Source organism: Triticum aestivum, chromosome 7D (genome assembly GCF_018294505.1).
Source record: "Triticum aestivum cultivar Chinese Spring chromosome 7D, IWGSC CS RefSeq v2.1, whole genome shotgun sequence".
In the NCBI taxonomy this organism is placed as follows: Eukaryota; Viridiplantae; Streptophyta; class Magnoliopsida; order Poales; family Poaceae; genus Triticum; species Triticum aestivum.
The window spans coordinates 18751509-18769922 of NC_057814.1; the positions used below are offsets into that span (position 1 = coordinate 18751509).

Genomic DNA, 18414 nt, shown 5'->3' on the forward strand with positions numbered 1-18414 from the left:
CGATCGACGAGCGCCGCAGCCGCTACCAGCGACGAACACACGCAACGACGCGGCGATTCTGGTGGCCGGAGGAAGCCACACCCACTGAAGAGCGCGGCCGCCGGCAGCAAGAAGGCTTCGGCTGCAGCAGCCGGCTCTCCGCATGAGGTCTGCACTCTGCAGGTCACCCACCTTTACCATGTCTCTCCTGTTGCTGAATCCAATCCAATCCAAGCACGCAGCAGCTGCTTTAAACTGAGCAATCTAAGCTGGTGTTTCATCAACTCAAGTTTGCAGAACATGGATAACAACAGATGAAATCATCATTCTCTGTTTACAAACAAGCGCAGACAAAGTGGCAGCAACAAATGGAGAGTAATAATTCATCTGTAGAAAAACAGAGTACGCACTAGAAAGCAGAGCAAGTCTGTATTCAAAATTGCAGGCCTTCTCGTCAGGTTGATCATCCAGTCCATTCCACGGTGTTCTCCAAGAACCGGTTCTTCATCTGGGCCAACAATTGCAACTTGAAAACGCCTTCTGAGATCTCAAAATGGAGTTGCTGCTTGCTACTCGCCTCTGTTACATTGAAGCCCCAAGAACAATGTGTTCCTCTCCCCTTCGCAGTGGAGAAATGGCAAGATCCCTCTCAGCTTCACCTTGCACCATATTAGAGGCCGGCAGCTAGCAGAGAACTTGGATAGCTGAACGTGATGGCCAATTGCAGCTTCACTGTATGCATATGTAGCTTGATAGCTGAACGTGTTTTCCAGTCCATTGCATTTCCCACGTCTTCTCCCCAGCTGGAAAGCATTTACAGAGAGTGCATTAGTTTTATTTAATCGGCAAATATATTATGTGTTGGCAAGTTGAAAACAACACGAAAAACTGCAAGTATATGAAGAACACGTAACAACTTGATAACTACAAAATAAATAACTGACCAGTAATCAGCATGATCACTTCACAGTTCACGTTTCAGAGGCACTTTGACTATCAGAGGCACCGCGGACTAGCTCTCTCCTGGCTCGGAAACGGAATTCGAGGCTTCAGATTCACTCTAGATCATTCCTTGGCGGCGGAAGATGCGAGGTTGAGGAGCTCCCTGCAACAAAATGGATTATAGGAAATAAATGATGTAACGGAAAATCAAAGCAGAAAACCACGACAAATTTTACAGTATAAGTTAGTCATTACATGTCCAGCAGATAAGTGGAAATAGATGGGCCTATCATCACCAGCAACAAGTGCAAACGAGCAACACCTTCTGTATAGAGAGACAAACATCGTCAGAAACCCAAACGGAAATAGCAATGGTTCAGAGCGAAGGAAATAAGCAGACGGAAATTCTACCTTCACCGCAGAGCGAAGGCGTCGACCTGTGCGGACAATCAGCAAGAACGAAGGGTGCAGCATCGACCAATCATCAAGCGTCATCGTCAGCGGGAGCAGAAATCATCTTCCACCAAAGCAGAGCCTTATGTGAGGGTCTTGGCTGCTACACAACAACATCAAATTAAGGGACATCATCAGTTCAGATGATATACTTATGTGCTATAGCTAGTGAACGAAAGAGAAAGTAGGTAGCTGACCTGTCGCTCCTCGTGGTCAGGACCACCGCCTGCGACTGCGAGGAGGAGGTCTCCCCCGCTGCTGCATGCTCGGGACGGAGAGATGATGATTCCTCCCCCTCCGGTTGCTTCATCTACTACAATAGAGACAGTGTTCGCCCAACCGTTAATTCTTCCTGTAAGATTGAAGAGGTGTCAGTATCATCTTCACCGACTCTTTAGAATTGATTCGACAGATTAAACTGTCAGGCGTCGAGGTTAAAATGAAATACGCACCAGAATGTGCTGCACGTGGGTCATGTCACCCATCCTGAGTACTCCATTTGTATCTTCCTCTTCTCCGGCACGCCCAGCTGAACCTGAATGCATACACGGAGCACTAGTTCATTTCATCAATCCAGGTTGTCACCCCGTAGAGAACTAAGGAAGCCTTGATATAAACAGGGGTACGTGTAAGCATATGTGTTCACAAGCTTGAATACATTGACTGAATCTTTAGAATGAATTCAACTGATTAACCTGTCTAGCATCGAGGTTAAAAGGAAACACGTTCAAGAATGTTGTGCGCATAGTAGGGAAACATACAGAAACAATCTGGCGTATCTTGCAGCTGTCAACCATCCTGACTGTATTTGTATCTTCCTCTTTTCCTGCACCCGCACCTGAACCTGGATGCATATACAGAGCACTGGTTCATTTCATCAATCTGAGATCTAACGGTTTGCCACCCGGTAGATAACCAAGAGGCCTTGATGGCTAGGAGACTGTAAGTATATCGCCAGGAACTGTAAGTACAGAACATGTAACATGGTGGCTACATAAACAGAAGGAGATGTGGCATGCTTAAAAATCCAAGCCCGTGCTATGCCTATATATAATCAGGTGCAGCTTAAAAATACGTGGGCACATACTGAAAGGAAGAAGATAGCTAGAAATCCGATCTACTGAAGTTGGGAGAAACTAAAATGCGTGAGCCAACACAAATAATAAGAAACAGAGCAAGATTTGAGCCGTACCTGCAGAGTGTTACATCGTAGTACTGACAGGAGACTCAAATTCAGTCAGCACGAATTATAAGTGTAAAGCAGATCGTCTTGGCTGTTACACACACAAAGAAAAGACGGAGTACAAATTAATTAGCACATCACACTCCATAGCTGCACTATATATGGACTAGTCTTAATTGAACGAAAGAGAATCAATTAGCTGACCTGACGTTTGTTGTCACCACCGATTCTGAGCTCCCTCCCGCTGCTGCAGGCTCAGGATGGAGAGATGATGATTCCTCCGTTGCTTCTTCCACTTGGACGACGACGTCCCCCAGATCATGGTAGCTCCGTTGATTGAACAGTCGCAGCACGGGACTGTTGGGGTGGGCGTCCACTTCACTTTGCAGCATAGCAAGCTTCGCCACTTGACCATAGGGACCAAGTGAGATCTGCTTGAGCTTTGGAAGCTGGTTGACTCCAATAATTCCTGATGCCAATTCGCACAAACTGATATCTATCATTGCCAGCTGGGGTGAGGTGCCATCCTCAAATTTCAACTCTCTCAGTTGCTCCAGAAACCAAATATCCAGATTCTTGAGATTTGGGAATGCCCCCGTTTTGAACGCCAACTTCTCCCCGATATAAGAGCTGGTTCCAAGACGAAGCTGCATGAGGTTGGGAAGTGGCCCTAGTATTTCCATGATTTTACCTTCTTCCTTTATTTCGCTGTGCCGTAAGTAAAGCTTGACCAAATGCATCAGATCCCCAACCCAGCCAGGAATCTCTCCAAGGCGTCCATCCAACGTCAGACTCCTCAACAGGGGAGGGGGAGAGGAAACAACATGTAGCCACTCAAGTGAACCACGCACACGGCATCACAGAGTATCCTGCATTTCTGCTTGGTGGCCCCTTTTGTAACCACGCTCAGTTTTCTCAGGTGCACAAGCTCACCTAGCTCTTTAATTGCTTTGCAGCTAGTTCGTCTGATGTCCACGACCTCTAGTATTTGCAGCTCTTTCAGTTTGCCGATTCCTTCTGGCACCTTCACACCTCTTGACCATGACCAACGGCTAGACCAGGCCATGTGTAGCTCAGCAACTTTCTCGGTACAATCACTAGGATCAGTCAAAGGTGTGAACAGCATGGGCAGACAAAGTGTTTGCACCAAGCATTCCCTGGGGCTATACAAGTCAAAGTATTCATAGGAACTATTTCTGGTACAACGCAGACTGTGTAAACTCTTGAGTTTACAAATCTCAGTTGGCAGTTCTGTAATATAACTGTCTCTAATGTTCAAAGTGCGCAAGCCTTGTAATTTCCCTATGGATCTAGGAAGTTTATAAATATGTGAATATCCTCGAGGATCAGAAAAATTCACATACTTCAAGTGGCGCAACAATCCTATGTTGTTGATATCCTTTTGTGTGACTTGAAACTGTGCATTCTCTAGATCCAAGGCTCTGAGCATTCTTATATCAGGTGAACAAACCGAAGATGATGGCTCCAATGGTTTCTCACCAAACATGGTTAATGACCGGACATGGTTCCAGTCCATGCCTATACTTTGGCACTCGCTACCATGGTATGCTACATGGCGAAAGGTCTCCTCTCTGACACTAGTCACATTATCTTGTGCCAAGTAAACAAAATTTTCACCCCTAGAAATCGAGATCATGACATCACGCACAACATCATGGACTCTACAGCTCCTAACAATTCCTTCTATGTTCACTCTTGATGGCTGAATCATGCTTCTGTTGATCAGCTCATTAAAGTAACCTTTGCCCACATCCTCAATGCTCACCCCTGCCGTGGCTCTAACAAACCCCTCTGCTATCCATCTCTCTATCAGACGTCTCCTTTTGATTTCAAAATCCTCAGGAAAGATGCTTAGATACAAAAAGCATGACTTCAGATGAGATGGCAAGTGATTGTAGCTTAGAGTAACTATCCTCCTCATTGCTTCAAGGCTAGGGTTGACTTCTAGCTCTGAGGGGATTTGATTATAGATACTTTCCCACTCTGTAACCTTTTTGGTGGAAAGCATGCCTCCTATAGTGAGTACAGCCAACGGTAGACCCCCACACTTCTTTACTATTTTGTGGACCATTGTTTTCATGTCCTTATCATTATCCATGTCTTGATGTGTTTTCCTACTCTTCATTAGTAGCAATTTTGTGGCATCATTTGGTTGCAATTGCTTAAGGTGATAGACAAGTGATTCATTAGTGCATTGTTCAACCAAGCCAGCATCTCGTGTTGTTACTATTATTCGGCTGCCTTTGTTATTTGTACTAGGAAAAGCAATATTTTTGATCCACTTGCACGCATCTATGGTCCACAAGTCATCAAGAACAACGAAGTACCTCTTATCCAATAACTCCTTTGTGAGATACTCAGAGAGATTTTCTATTTGCACTTCCTTCCCTTCAAGATCTTTCAAGCATTTTCTCAGAGAGTCGATACCCAAAAGTTGGCTAATCATGTCCTTGAGCATCTCTATCTTGGAAAAGGACTGTGAGACGGTGACCCATGCACAACAAGAAAATTTATTCACATTGTCTTCCTTACTTTCATAAGCCTTCCTTGCAAGAGTAGTCTTGCCTAGACCGCCCATGCCAACGACACATATCACCTTGCAAGGACCATCTCTGGAGTTGACATCCACCATCGCAATCAACTCTTGTTTAGCCTTAGCAAATCCCACAAGCTCTGCCTCATCAATGTTGCTAGCTGAGTGGCTGCGAATATCTTCCGTGTAGGAATTCATCTCGTCAATGCAGCTGGAGGAATCGGCGGTGATCAAGTTATAGCGTGTGTTCCTGTTGCTCACCTCTTCTACTCTTGCTTTGAGATCGCGGATTTGGCTGGCAATGCGATGGCGGGCTTTTAGTTTAAGCAACCGTCGAGACCGGCTCTGGCTTCCCACATGCACCATAAATTCATCAAGGCAATCCTCAATGCCATATGCTACATCTCTTACTTGCTCTGCCCACACCTTCAGTAGCAAGTCTTTGTTCTTCGTTTTCTCAGCAGCCACTAGGAATGCTTGCATAGTCTTGAGCTCGTCTTTTATGAACCTAGCCAACAAGATTTCTTAGAGTAACCCAGCTTACTGTCACTTGACAGCTCACATATAGAATACAAAAATAGATTGAAAACAACCAAGTAATTTTGACAGATAAGTCATGCAGCCAATCAAGTTGTTGTAAAAAAAGAAACTAGCGGTCCATCCACTCCAACATGCATGGATGCATGATGCATACATGTGCATCTCATCGGCCAGTAAAGGACCTGAACAAAAGAAGCACCGGCCGGGAAGCAAGAAGTACATACAGTACATACCAGATGTCCTTGCGGACGCCCATGAGAAGACTCATCTCGGTGGCGGCGGCAGAGGCGGCCATGCTGATGGCGCCCCTCAGCATGGACGTCGCCATGCTCACCACCGTCCCGGCCATCTCCGGCAAGATGATGTCCGGCTTCTTCACTAGCTTGTTCAAGATTTTCTTACGACGCTCGATCTCTTGGCTCTTGCTCAGGTAGCCGGTGGAGGAGGCACCTGTGTGGCTTATCCACCAGTCCGTGGCTGTGAGACGAGTGATATCTTGCCATAGCGCCCTCCTAAGAAAAGTCTTTGTACTGATGCAATAATTCTGCTTGGACAGCAATACACCAGCGACCTTCTTTCAAAATCCGTTGGCTGTATTATTGTGGCTCCTGTTTTCTTCTTGTCTACTTGCTGTGCACATGTGCCTCACGTAGAATATAAATGAGAAATTTCTGGGCAACTTCCCTAGATGCGGTCCATACGACAGTTGCATGCTGATGCTGCGCCGACTAAATGATCGACGATCTGGTCTCCCAAGCCAAAAGAAATTCTTGTGTTCCAAAATCCCTTTGCTGATACATTGTGGCACTTTTTTTTTTCTTTTTGCGACATTTCTCCGGGTATGTCATTGTGCCCGTGCGGAAAGCCATCTTCATTTTCCCCTTCCCTCAGTTCAAACAAACAAGACCTAACTGGAGGGGTGATATTAAAGGCTATATGTATCGTTCTCTGGCCCGATCTCGCCCCCATATCGCTCTCTCAGGAGGGGGCTCGGGCAGACCTGCACGCCGCCGCGGCCGGATCCCTCCCGCCTCCTCCCCCACCTCGCCGCCACCATAGGGCGCCGCGGGCAAAGCCCGCACGGCATTGGTGGCGGCGGGGCTGTCTTCTCTCGCGCGCCTCGACGGATCTCGAGCAGCGGCGGCCGATGCGTGTACGTCGGCGGTGCGGGCCTAGGAGCAGGGCGCGGTCCTATGCCTTACCTCGTGTGCCGGGGTCGCCTTCAACGTTGCAGGAGGCTGGCAGCTGCGGCTGGGGGCAGCGGCCGGTTCTCGCGCCGACCGGATGCCGGGGTGGCCCCGGAGCTTCGCGGTGTTTGTGCTCGGCAATCGGCGGGCGGTGGCATGGCGTGGGGCGCGCGGAGGCGGGCCTCGTAGGTGGTGGCGGGCGCTGGGCTCGCGGCGGCGCTCCGGCGTGTGCAGGTGGCGGCGGCCCCTGTGCGCGGTCGGCGGCTCCCTCTCTGAGCCGGACGGCGCGGGGGGTTGCGGCGGCCCGGCGTGGCCGGCAATCTGGATGCGGTTGGGCCGGCGGCTCATTGTCTGCCGGAGATCCAGGGGCATCATCGTCTCCGACTCGATCTGCTTCGGTTCGTGCTTGATTCGGTACAGGGAGATAGTCGTCATCTCTCGGTGCTGGCTACATGGATCTGGCAGCGACGGCTGGATCCTTGGTCTAGTCTTCGACAGAGAAGGCGGCGGCGCAGGCTGACGGTGGCGGGAGGAGGGAGGGGCGCGGGGAGGGGCTAGAGGCGCGCGGTGGAAGGGCCCCCGGCTGCCTCGCTCGGGGAGGCGACGCTGGGGTACGGGGGCGAGGAAGGGGGTTGGGGGGGGGAGGAGAAGGGGAACGGGAGGAGGAGGGGGCTGGCGGCTCCGGCGGGCTCCGGCCGCCGCGGCGGCGGCAGCGGGGGAGCGGGGTTGCTTGTCCTTCATCTGCATGTTTGCTCCATCGCCACTGTTAATTGAAGCCCCCAAGTCACTTGCAGTCATACATTTTGGTACAACACCATCATAACAGTCCGTGGTAAGATGTTCTCACACACAAATTAATGGCATTGCCTGATCAGAAGGATGCCAACTTGCCAAGAGTACAGACCTGGCATCATCCCATACTGAATATCAACCAACTTGATGTTGGATCTATATATCAAATACTCCTAGTTGACAAGAGAAATGTGGAAACTGCAAGTTAATTGCAAAGTGACAACAACCAAAACTACAAAGCTGATATGGCATGTCGATATGATGTTACAGGTGAAAAACAGAGCAGTCATTTCTGGCTACTTTACAAGTTCCATTGGCTTGCGTAGTAGAATGTCTCCTCATACTTTGTTTACAAACAATTACAGAATATAGTGGCACCAACAAATCAATAATCGTACACAGTAGAAGCAGGTCATGCCATGATCCGGTGAACGCTGCAAGATGCAGCCACCTGATGTTCTGGGGACTGGAAGCTGTTGGACTCCCAAGAAATTAGAACTTGGAATCAACTTGACCAGTTCCATGGTGAAAGTTTGAGAATAGGTTTAGGGTTTCCCCGTGGGGCAATGCCTCTCCACGTCTCACTATATATAATGATCAACATATACAATTACATACATACAAAATACGTGTACACGACACGCTAGACCTATTTTAACAGTGAAGAGCTGATCATCGTCTGGAAAAGGGTACAGGAGCTACACAGCAAGTATCACTTTTGAACCCTCGGTTGGTCACCTCGCAGCCATCGAAATGTTGTTGTAGCTTGCTCCAAGATCGTGGGAACATTTAGGTCAGAGACGAATCCTGCACGGAAGACTGCACAGGTGTTAGTGTCATCGTCACTGAATTCTTAGTATGCCTTCAACTGATTAAACAGTCTAACACCCAGGTTAAAAAAAATACCTACCAGAAAGTTCCGCACATAGAGAACACAGGTAAACCATCTGGCTTCTTGCAGTGGTGACTAATCTTATAATTATGGACAGTACAGTATGATGAACATTGCATCCTAGGCCTTAGTAGTGCATCATCTGTACTCTGTTGGATCTTCCTCCTCTTCTGCCCAGCTGACTCTGATTAGATACAAGAGCACTAGTTTATTGCACGCATGTTAGATGTCAAACTCTGTCACACAGGGGATGCTTAAGGAACTCTTGATATAAACAGGGGTGTAAATATATGTGTCCATAAACTGAAAAATTTAACCAGGGATTGCAAGTACAGAGTATGTGTCAATCTAACATGATGATTACGAAAGAAATGAGATGCTGGATGTTGCTGAACTGACCTTTTTTATCAGTATGAGCCCTTCAGAGTTGAGACTTTAGATGTGGGTGGACTGTGAGGCATTGCGAACTCGAAAGGGATTCCTCAGCTTCCATCTTCACTTCAGATCACTACATCATGGTTAGTTCAGTACTCAAGTCTTGCTCCATTCACAACAGAAGATGGCTGGGATGTTCACTCCTCCAGCTTCATAACTCAGCTTGAACAGTAAAAATTTCATAGTTGCACCAGCTTGAACAACAAAAATTTCTCATAGTTGTCCAGCTTGAAATAGAATGCTAACGTTGACAAGCTACCGAATACGGCAGCTGTCCTCTGACAGAAATTCTGGCAGACAAAAAGGGTAACCGACATTTCACAAACCAGATGGAATCAAACAAACATAAGCAGAGCTGAGCTAGCTATACCGGCGGCATGGTGGAGACTCGGAGGCCAGCACCAGGTAGAATGAATTCAACTTATTAAACAGTTTAAGACTGATTTTTAGAAGGAAATACCACAGTGATGTTCGGCCGAATGGAGAAACCATCTAGCCTCTTGATGTCGGGTCCCATCTTGTAACTGTCGACAATGGGATGAACAATGCAGCTTGGTGGTGCTCCTGGCCTCCTGGGTGCCCAGCTGAATCTGAATGCACTACACGGAGCACTAGTTTATTTCGACAACCTGAGATGTGAGTGAGATCATGCTTGCGTTATATATAAGCATGCACAGCACAGCTTTAAAATGCGTGAGCACAAACCGAAAAGAACAAAACAGCTAGAAATCGAGCCGAAACAAAAAAGGAAATAGTGCAATATTTGAGCTGTCCCAGTACCATAACATGGTGAAACTGGCTGGAGGGCTTGCTCGGATTCATTCAGCACGAGTTGTAAGTGTAAAGCACATTATCTTGGCTGTTACTGTTACACACAAAAAGGAAAACAGAGTACAGACTAATTAGCACATCGCACTCCATAGCTGCTACGTACTACTAGTTGAACGAAAGAGAAGCAATTAGCTGAGCTGACCTGATGTTTGCCATCGCCATGCCCGCCGCTTGGGACCGTGAGCTCTCTCCTGAAGCTGCAGGCTCAGGATGGAGAGATGAGGATTCCCCTGTTGATTCTCCCACTTGGGCGACGGTGCCTCCCAGGTCGTGGCGGCTCCGTTCCTCGGACAGTCGCAGCACGGGACTGTTGGTATGTGCACCCACTTCACTTTGCAGCTCACCATGCTTTGCCACTTGACAACCTTGACCAAGTGAAATACTCCTGAGCATTGGAAGATGCTTGATATACCTGAGCATTGGTAGAACAAATCATCTACTACTACAGTGGATCATTCGACCTCCACTATGTCACTGCCTTGTCTGCCAGAAGAACAGTGGCAGAGCAGAGTAAATAGCATAAAGCTACTACTTTACAGGCTAAGGTTCCAAAAAACTATCGGTTTTTAATTTTTCTCAGATAACTACCAGATGGGTGGTCGGCTATTTCAAAAAACCCAAATTCCTGAGTCTTTATCAGTTAATCGCGATTATGACAATTGAGGCCCACGTGTAAGATAACCGTTTGTTTGACCGTTTACTTTGACCGTTAATTTACATGTGGATCCCACACGTAAGTTTTGTCAAAAAGCAATCGGGTCCCTACAAGTTTTCTGGAAAAGCAATCAGGTCCCTGTGAGTTTTCTGAAAAAGCAATCGGGTCCCCGAGGCAAGGCAACGCTGCATCCTCCGGCCGGCAAGCCGCGCCCGCGGCGGTGGAATCCACGACGTGCACCACCTGAGGCCGGTGAGTCGCACCCGCAGCGGTCGGGTCCATGCTGGACATCACCTCCGGCCGGCAAGCCGCGCCCGCGGAGGTGGAATCCACGACGTGCACCACCTGAGGCCGGCGAGTCGCACCCGCAGCGGTCGGGTCCATGCTAGACATCACCTGCGGCCGGTGAGCCGCGCCCGCAGCGGCCGCCCTGCCGTGCCTCGCCTGTGGCAGCCGCCCTGCCGTGCCTCGCCTGCGCCACCTCCACGCCGTGCCTTGCGCGCGACCGCAGCCATCCTGTGACTCGCCTGCAGCCGCCGCCATCCCTTGCCGCGAGCTTCTCAAGCTCGACGCGGACGACCTCTTCGCCACCGTCGCCGCGGACTGCTAGAGTGCGCCCTTCCCGTCGCCGTGGACGAGGCCGGCCTCGTCGCCACCAGGAGCTGGGGAGCAGAGGGAGTGTCGTCCCTGGCTTGGGAGGGGAAGGGGGTCGCCGGCTTGGGAAGGGAAGGGGCTCGCCGGCCTGGGAGGGAAGGGGGTCGCCGGAGGGGAAGGGGGTCCGGCACAGGAAGCACAGAGGAGGGAAGAGAAGAGATAGAGAGGAAGAAGAAAGAGAAGAGGGGGAGGAAACTTACATGTGGGCCCCACATGTAAGTTAGCGGTCAAACTAACGGTTTGTTTAGGTGCGGACCCAACCTGTCATAATCGTGATCAACTGATAAAGAGTCGACGATTTGGGTTTTTTGAAACAGCCGACCACCCATTTGGTAGTTATCTGAGAAAATTTAAAACAGGTAGTTTTTTGGAACCCTAGCCTGTAAAGTAGTAGTTTTATGCTATTTACACGGCAGAGCATGAGCATTTTCAGTTGTGCTAAGTGTTTACAGGACATCATCAGTTTAATTGATAACCAGCTATTGCTACTGACAGAAAAAGAAAATTAGCTGACCTGTCGATCCCCTGAGAGGAGTTCTCTTCCACTGCCGCAGGCTCGAGAAAATGAGATGATTCCCCCGTTGCTTCTTGCACTTGTACAGCATTCGAGCATTCTGCAACATCACCCAGGTCGTGGTACCTCCTGTCAAACAGCAGCTGCAGCACAGGATGGTTGGGGTGTGCTTCCACCTCCCCTTGCAGCTCATCAAGCTTTGCCACTTGACAACCTTGACCAAGTGAAATACTCCTGAGCATTGGAAGATGCTTGATACCAATTATCCCAGATTGCAAACAACAACGACCAATTTCTATCCTTTGTATGCAGGGTGAGGTGCCCTCCTCGAATCTCACCCCCCTCAGTTGCTCAAGGCCAGAAATATCTAGTTTGGTGAGACTCTGGAACAATTGTGCTCTGAAGATTAGCTCCTCCCCAACATAAGACATCCCAGAAAGACCAAGGAGCCTAAGCCTGGGCAGTTCCCCTAGTAATTCCATGACTTTGCGTCCATCCTTTAGCCCGCTATGCTCCAACTGAATCTTCACTAAATGCGTTAGACTTGCAAGCCAGTAGGGAATCTCTTCTCCAAGACATCCTACCAACTTAAGGGTCCTCAAGAGGTGGGGAGGAGATGAAACAGAATGTAGCCACTTCAAAGAGCTCCCGCCAGCATCTACACGAAGAGAAGAGAGGGAAGATAGCGTCTCAATGGCTGCAGCAAGTACCCTACATTTTTGCATGGTGGCTTCTGCTGTTACTACACTTAATTTCCTTAATTGCTCTGCTACTAGTTCGTCTGATGTCAACCACCTCTAAGATCTGTAACTCTTGCAATTCACCGATCCCTCTTGGCACCCTCACACCCCCTGACTCAGCACGGAAACCAGAACAACCAAAATCTATGAATACCATGGGCAGGCACAGTGTGAGCATCAAACCTTCCTGTGGGCCATCTGGATGAATTTTTTCATTGCTACAACGAAGACTAATTAGACTATGGAGTTTACTGATCTCAGTTGGTAATGATGTGATGGAAGTGTTTCTGACATCCAAATATTGTAAGCCATGTAGTTTTCCTATGGATTCTGGAAGGGTACAAATATTTGAATGTCCTTGAATGTTCACATATTTCAAGCGGCGCAGCAACCCAATGTTGTTGATATCTTTCTGTGTCATACTGCATTGTGCATCCTGAAGATCCAAGACACTTAGCATCCTCAGGTATGCTGAACAGACTGATGGTGCTGGCTCCATAGGGCTCACAGCAAACACAGAAAATGATCGAACATGACTCCAATCCATGCTAATCTTCGGGCACTTCTGACCATGGTGTACTACATGGCGAAAGTTCTCCTCTGGTGCACTTTTTACAATATCCATTGATAAGTACACAAATTTTTCATCTCTTGAAACAGAGGCCATGATATCGAAGAAGATATGATGGACCCGACAACTCTTAACCCTTCCTTCTGCGTTTACTCTTGATGGTTCAATCATACATCTATTGATTAGCTCATAAAAGTAGCTCATTGCAACATCCTCAATGTCCATCCCAAACCTAGATGTTACAAATCCCTCTGCTATCCATCTGTCTATCAGACGTCTTGCTTGGATCTCAAAACCCACGGGAAAGATGCTTAGGTATAGAAAACATCCATCAGATTAATCAACTCCTCATTCGGCCTAGAAAAGCCCACAAGCTCTGATTCATCAAAAAATCCATGTGAATGAATGCAGATACCTTCCATGAAAGAAGTGGTCTCGTCCTTGCATAATTTCCCCTCATCCATGCTTGCAGAGGTAATGGGCCTCATTAAATGACTATACCGCTGGATCCTGGCGCTTACATCTCCAACTCTTACTTTCAGGTTGCGGATCTGGACGGCAATTTGATGGCGAACTCTAAGCTTCGTCAGCCTATGCAAGCAGCTTGGGTGGCCCATATTTACCTGGAACTCGTCCATGCAATATTTAATGTGGTAGGATAGATCCTCTACTTGCTCTGCCCAAACTTTGACCAGCTCATCTCTATCCTTCATCCTTTCAGCAGTTCTCAAGAAAGCTTGCATTATTCTTAGCTCGTCTTTGATGTACCTGTTAATTAGACCAGAAATCAAATTGATGGTCACGATTTAATTTGTCCCATGGTTATGTGTGCCTTACCATATTTCTGATATATTTGTTAAATCCTTTTCAAAGAAGTGGGCAACATCAAATTGAGGCCTCAGCAAAATAAGATTTCAATGGATAATAAAATATAGCAAAGAGAAATGACTAATTTATCCTTACCATGTCTCGTTCCGCACTCCCATGAGCAATGCCATCTCATCCATGGCCTCGGAGGCCGCCCTGTTTACGGCACTTCCCACCAGGGATTGCGCGACGCTTAGCGCCATCTTATTTTCTCCCCCTTTCACGACAAGCTCTTGAAGCTCTGGTTATACAGCATTCAACGCTGGCTGGCTGGATTGGATCTTTTCAGTGCTGGTAAAAGAAATACAGATTAATTATACTAGACTAGATATCAAATTAAACATGCACAACGGAGAGTTAAGAAATGACAAAATACCGGTATATGGAAAATCGATCGGCTGCCTCTTCCTTTTCCGGGCAAACTGTGGAGAAGTCCAAAGTACGGGAAACTAGAAACTGAGCTCCTTCACCATGCCAAAATACATTTAAGGTCTTTGCTTTCATGTCGTTTACTGGTGGAGTTGGTCGGAGAAAGTCAGACGCTCATGTAAATCGATCGGCTGGTGTAGCTTGCAGGTTGCCCTCTGCCGTGTATATATAGCTATTAGGTGCAGATCTGTTCAATATTCTTTGGAAATCTAGCTTAGCTATGCAGGTGCAAGTACTGGGCCTGCTGACCGACACGGCACGACAGGAAGCAATCTGGGTTATTCTTACGAACATGGTCGACAAGGCATCACCTTTAACAAAACTGAATGCTTTATCAAGGCATCAGGCTTTAACAAAGCTGAAAAGCATCTCGGAAACCAAAGTAGAGCAGAGGACAAGCCTTTGCAGTCACTACGCAAGGCACATATCCATGCGTGCCAAGCTCTGAAGCAAAGCAAATAAGCATGAACGAGTATGCTTGAGGCCAGGTTAACTTCCTTCTTAATTACAAGCTCGAATTGATTTGCCACGGTATGTGTTTAGTCAAAAAAACAGAACAACAAGAAGTACATACACAAACTGCATGTTTCACGCGTTACCAAACCCTGAAAGTTGATTGTTTTGGTTCATATATATGCTTGAACCGCTTAAATTTTCGGAACTTGAATAACAACACGTATGCGTACTCGTTCTTCGTTTAGAAACAAGCGCAAGCATGAGAGCAATTAGGTACCTTAAGAAAAAAACAGAGCCGAGTACCAATAAACAAACTGAGTCCGCATTGACAGCAGCACCGTCTTCGCGTCATCAGATTGATACTCCCTCCGTTCCAAATTACTCGTCGTGGTTTTAGTTTAAATTTGAACTAAAACCACGACGAGTAATTTGGAACGGAGGGAGTACATGCCATGGTGTATTCCAAGACTTGACTGTCATCTGTGCCAGCAGTTACCACTCATAAACTCCCGGGGCGATGCATTCCTGTGTCATTCGCCGCTTACGAACATCAGGTTGTATCTCAGCTTCACTTTGTATCTTCTTGATGCTCCATTTTAAGCTACAGTAATAAAATTCTCCCTTTGTTGAAACTCTCAGCTTCACTTCCATCTTGCCCGGCCGTGGGCAAAAAGGCCCCTGGCCGGCCCTCTTGCGCCCTCCTTCTAGCAGCGCCATAACATTTCTCTTTTCCAAGAACATGTTCTTATGAATCCACCTTATAATTTACTCTGCAAGTTTGCATCACTGAAGAAGCATCTCAGAAAGCCAGAGGTAGAGCAGAAGAGAAAATTAACATTTCCAGAACTGAATAGCCTGCTTTTTTTTTACCACACCAGAAGGCTCACTTGAACTTGGGGCAACTTGTACTCTCAACTTCACTTTATGGCATATAGAGGCCACCACCAGGGGACATGAAAAGCTGGCCTCATGGCTGGTTGCGGCATAACAACATCTGCATCTTAATTTAGTAACAGCATCCGGTGTGGTGTAGTCCATATCATCTTCCACGTCTTCAGCTGAAATGCATAAACAGAGAATGCATCAGCTTATTTCGTCAGCAAATGTATTAGGTGCTTTCAAGCTCAAAACTGTGCGACTTGCGGTAAACGTCTTGCCTATCCTGACAGAGGTGTTGCGTGTTATGTAGAGGGATTGCGAGCCCAGATATGTGTACAAGTTGGTTAAGAGATTACATCTTGGAAAGGAAGAAAAGCTAGAGATAAGAGGAGATAAAGATTACAAGATACTCATCTAACTAGCTACTTTCCAACGGTGATGAACTCCTTCTTGTACACGCCATGCATATGCAACATCATCATGTTTGACACCCTCCCTTAATCACAACTTCATTAGGTTGAGATTCTGCTTGAAGTCTTCAAAACTTCTTGTGGGCAGCTTTGGTAAAGCCATCAGCAACTTGGTCTTGAGAATGAATAAACCGAATATCCAAAAGCTTATGTGCAACTCTTTCTCGAACAAAGTGAAAATCTATTTCAATGTGCTTGGTCCTAGCATGAAAGACTGGATTTGCTGACAAATAGGTAGCACCTAGATTATCACACCACAAACATGGAGCTCTAGTGCTTTTTATACCTAGTTCCTTTAAAATTGATTGCACCCATATGGTCTCTGCTGTTGCATTTGCCAATGCTTTGTATTCTGCCTCTGTACTGGATCTTGAAACTGTGGCTTGCTTTCTTGCACTCCAAGATATCAAATTGGGTCCAAAGAATACCGCAAAACCACCAGTTGAGCGTCTGTCATCTAGACACCCAGCCGAGTCTGAGTCAGAAAAGGCACTAACAAGTGCAGAGGATGACTTGCTGAAATTTAGGCCAATGCTCAATGTATTATTCACATATATTACTATACGTTTTGCAGCAGTCATATGAACAGTGGTAGGTGCATGAAGAAACTGACATACTTTATTGACAGCAAAAGAAATGTCTGGTCTAGTCAATGTTAAGTATTGAAGTGCACCTACTAGGCTCCTGTATTTTGTACTATTTTCTGAATTCAGAGGCTCTCCTTCAGCAAGAGACAATTTTTCTGTGCTAGATAAAGGAGTAGGTGCAGACTTACAACTTTGCAAACCAGCCTTTTTTACTAAGTTTGTTGCATACTTTTCTTGAGAGAGGTGAAGACCATCCTTGTGTTGCTTGACCTCAATACCAAGAAAGTAGTGTAGATCTCCTAGATCCTTTAGAGCAAATTCTGCACTTAAATCCTTCAACAGTGCTGTTATTGCTTCATCAGATGAGCTTGTTACAATTAGATCATCAACATAAATGAGAACAAATATGAATATTCTTGACTTGTTATAGATAAATAACGAAGTGTCAGACTTTGAAGGAACAAAACCAAGTGTTTTGCATCTTTTTACTGAGGCGAGAATACCATGCTCTTGGGGCCTGTTTCAGTCCATACAAGGCCTTGTCAAGTTTGCACACATGAAGTGGTGCCTGTGCATTTACAAACCCAGGAGGTTGTTTCATGTAAACCTCTTCTTCCAGAACACCATGAAGGAACGCATTCTGAACGTCTAGCTGTCGTAGACTCCATCCCCTAGACACAGCAATGGCAAGACAAGGCGTATGGTAGCAGCTTTAACAACTGGACTAAATGTGTCCTCATAGTCAATGCCATACCTTTGTTTAAAACCCTTTGCAACGAGTCTAGCTTTGTTACGATCAATAGTTCCATCAGCTTTTCTTTTTATCCTAAAGACCCACTTACAGTCAATAAGATTTTTACCTTTTCTTGAAGGACCAAGTGCCATGTTTTGTTTTTCCTTAGTGCCATAATTTCATCATGCATTGCCTTTCTCCAATTAGCATCACCAAGGGCTTATTCAAGAGTGTTGGGTTCTCCTGGTTCACCTGTTGAACAAATCATCCCATATTTTGTAATATGTTTATAATCAACAGGTTTAATTATGCCTTGCTATAGCCGTGTGCGACGTGGAGTAGTAGCAGGAGCCGCTACAGAGAGCCCCGGCGCAGAGGATCCCACGCCTGGATCAAACTGATCCTCCCCCGATCCCAAGGAGGATCCGGACGCAGCTCTAGAACCGGTGGTGTCGGCGGTGGCAGTTGGGTCGGGATTTTCTGTGGTCGTCCGCTGTGACGCACACGGCGAATCAGCCACAGAAGATCTGGGCCAAGCCGCGTCATCATTGCCTCGTGATTGCCTGGGCCCTGCCTTGACAGGGTCTGTCCCCGCTCCCGTCAGGCGAGTCGCTGCCCGCCGCTTGTAGACGATCGGTTGGGCCTTAAGCCGCGTGCGGCCCAGGCCAGCGCCGGCCTGCCATCTGTCAGACGGCGATTGGCGCGCGCGAGGGGAGTCGCCGCGACCATCCAGAATCTGCCGCGTGGCTGACGCGGGCGGTTCGGCGCGCCCACCTGCAGCTGTCACGGTCGCGCGCGCGCCTGCGCCTGTCGTGGCTGTCGCAGCAGATTCGCTGCGAGGCACCGATCCTGAGGCGGATTCGCTGCGCGGCAGCTCCTAACCAGATCATGAGGGGGATTTGCTCCCTAGTTCAGGGCACATGAAATATGAATCTGCTGCAATATTTTCTTCACCATTTGCTATGATCTTTCACTGCTTTTTCCTGAATCATCACAAGACTCATGAAGGCTATTAGTAGTAGGGTTAGTCATATGATCATCACAATTAGTAATGCCCCTTGATCATAGACA

General features: G+C 47.3%; 1 protein-coding gene and 1 pseudogene across 2 annotated transcripts; both read right to left on the reverse strand.

Moving 5' to 3' along the window:
• Window positions 1-254: 254 nt before the first annotated feature.
• LOC123164686 (disease resistance protein RPM1-like) lies at window positions 255-6169 on the reverse strand (annotated as a pseudogene).
• A 2008-nt stretch (window positions 6170-8177) lies between these two features.
• Window positions 8178-14408, reverse strand: LOC123164688 (uncharacterized). 2 transcript variants are annotated; one of them, XM_044582236.1, is made up of 9 exons: window positions 14166-14408; window positions 13886-14080; window positions 11612-13690; window positions 9931-10200; window positions 9738-9822; window positions 9418-9586; window positions 8922-9030; window positions 8541-8706; window positions 8178-8449 (listed from the first exon to the last, which is right to left on the reverse strand). In XM_044582236.1, the coding sequence occupies exons 3-5, from the start codon at window positions 12334-12336 to the stop codon at window positions 9780-9782; spliced, it is 1038 nt and encodes a 345-aa protein (XP_044438171.1). In that variant the 5' UTR covers window positions 12337-13690; window positions 13886-14080; window positions 14166-14408; the 3' UTR covers window positions 8178-8449; window positions 8541-8706; window positions 8922-9030; window positions 9418-9586; window positions 9738-9779. The 2 variants fall into 2 exon arrangements, with proteins under 2 accessions (XP_044438171.1, XP_044438170.1); XM_044582235.1 differs by having other exon boundaries at window positions 8922-9586.
• Window positions 14409-18414: the final 4006 nt, after the last annotated feature.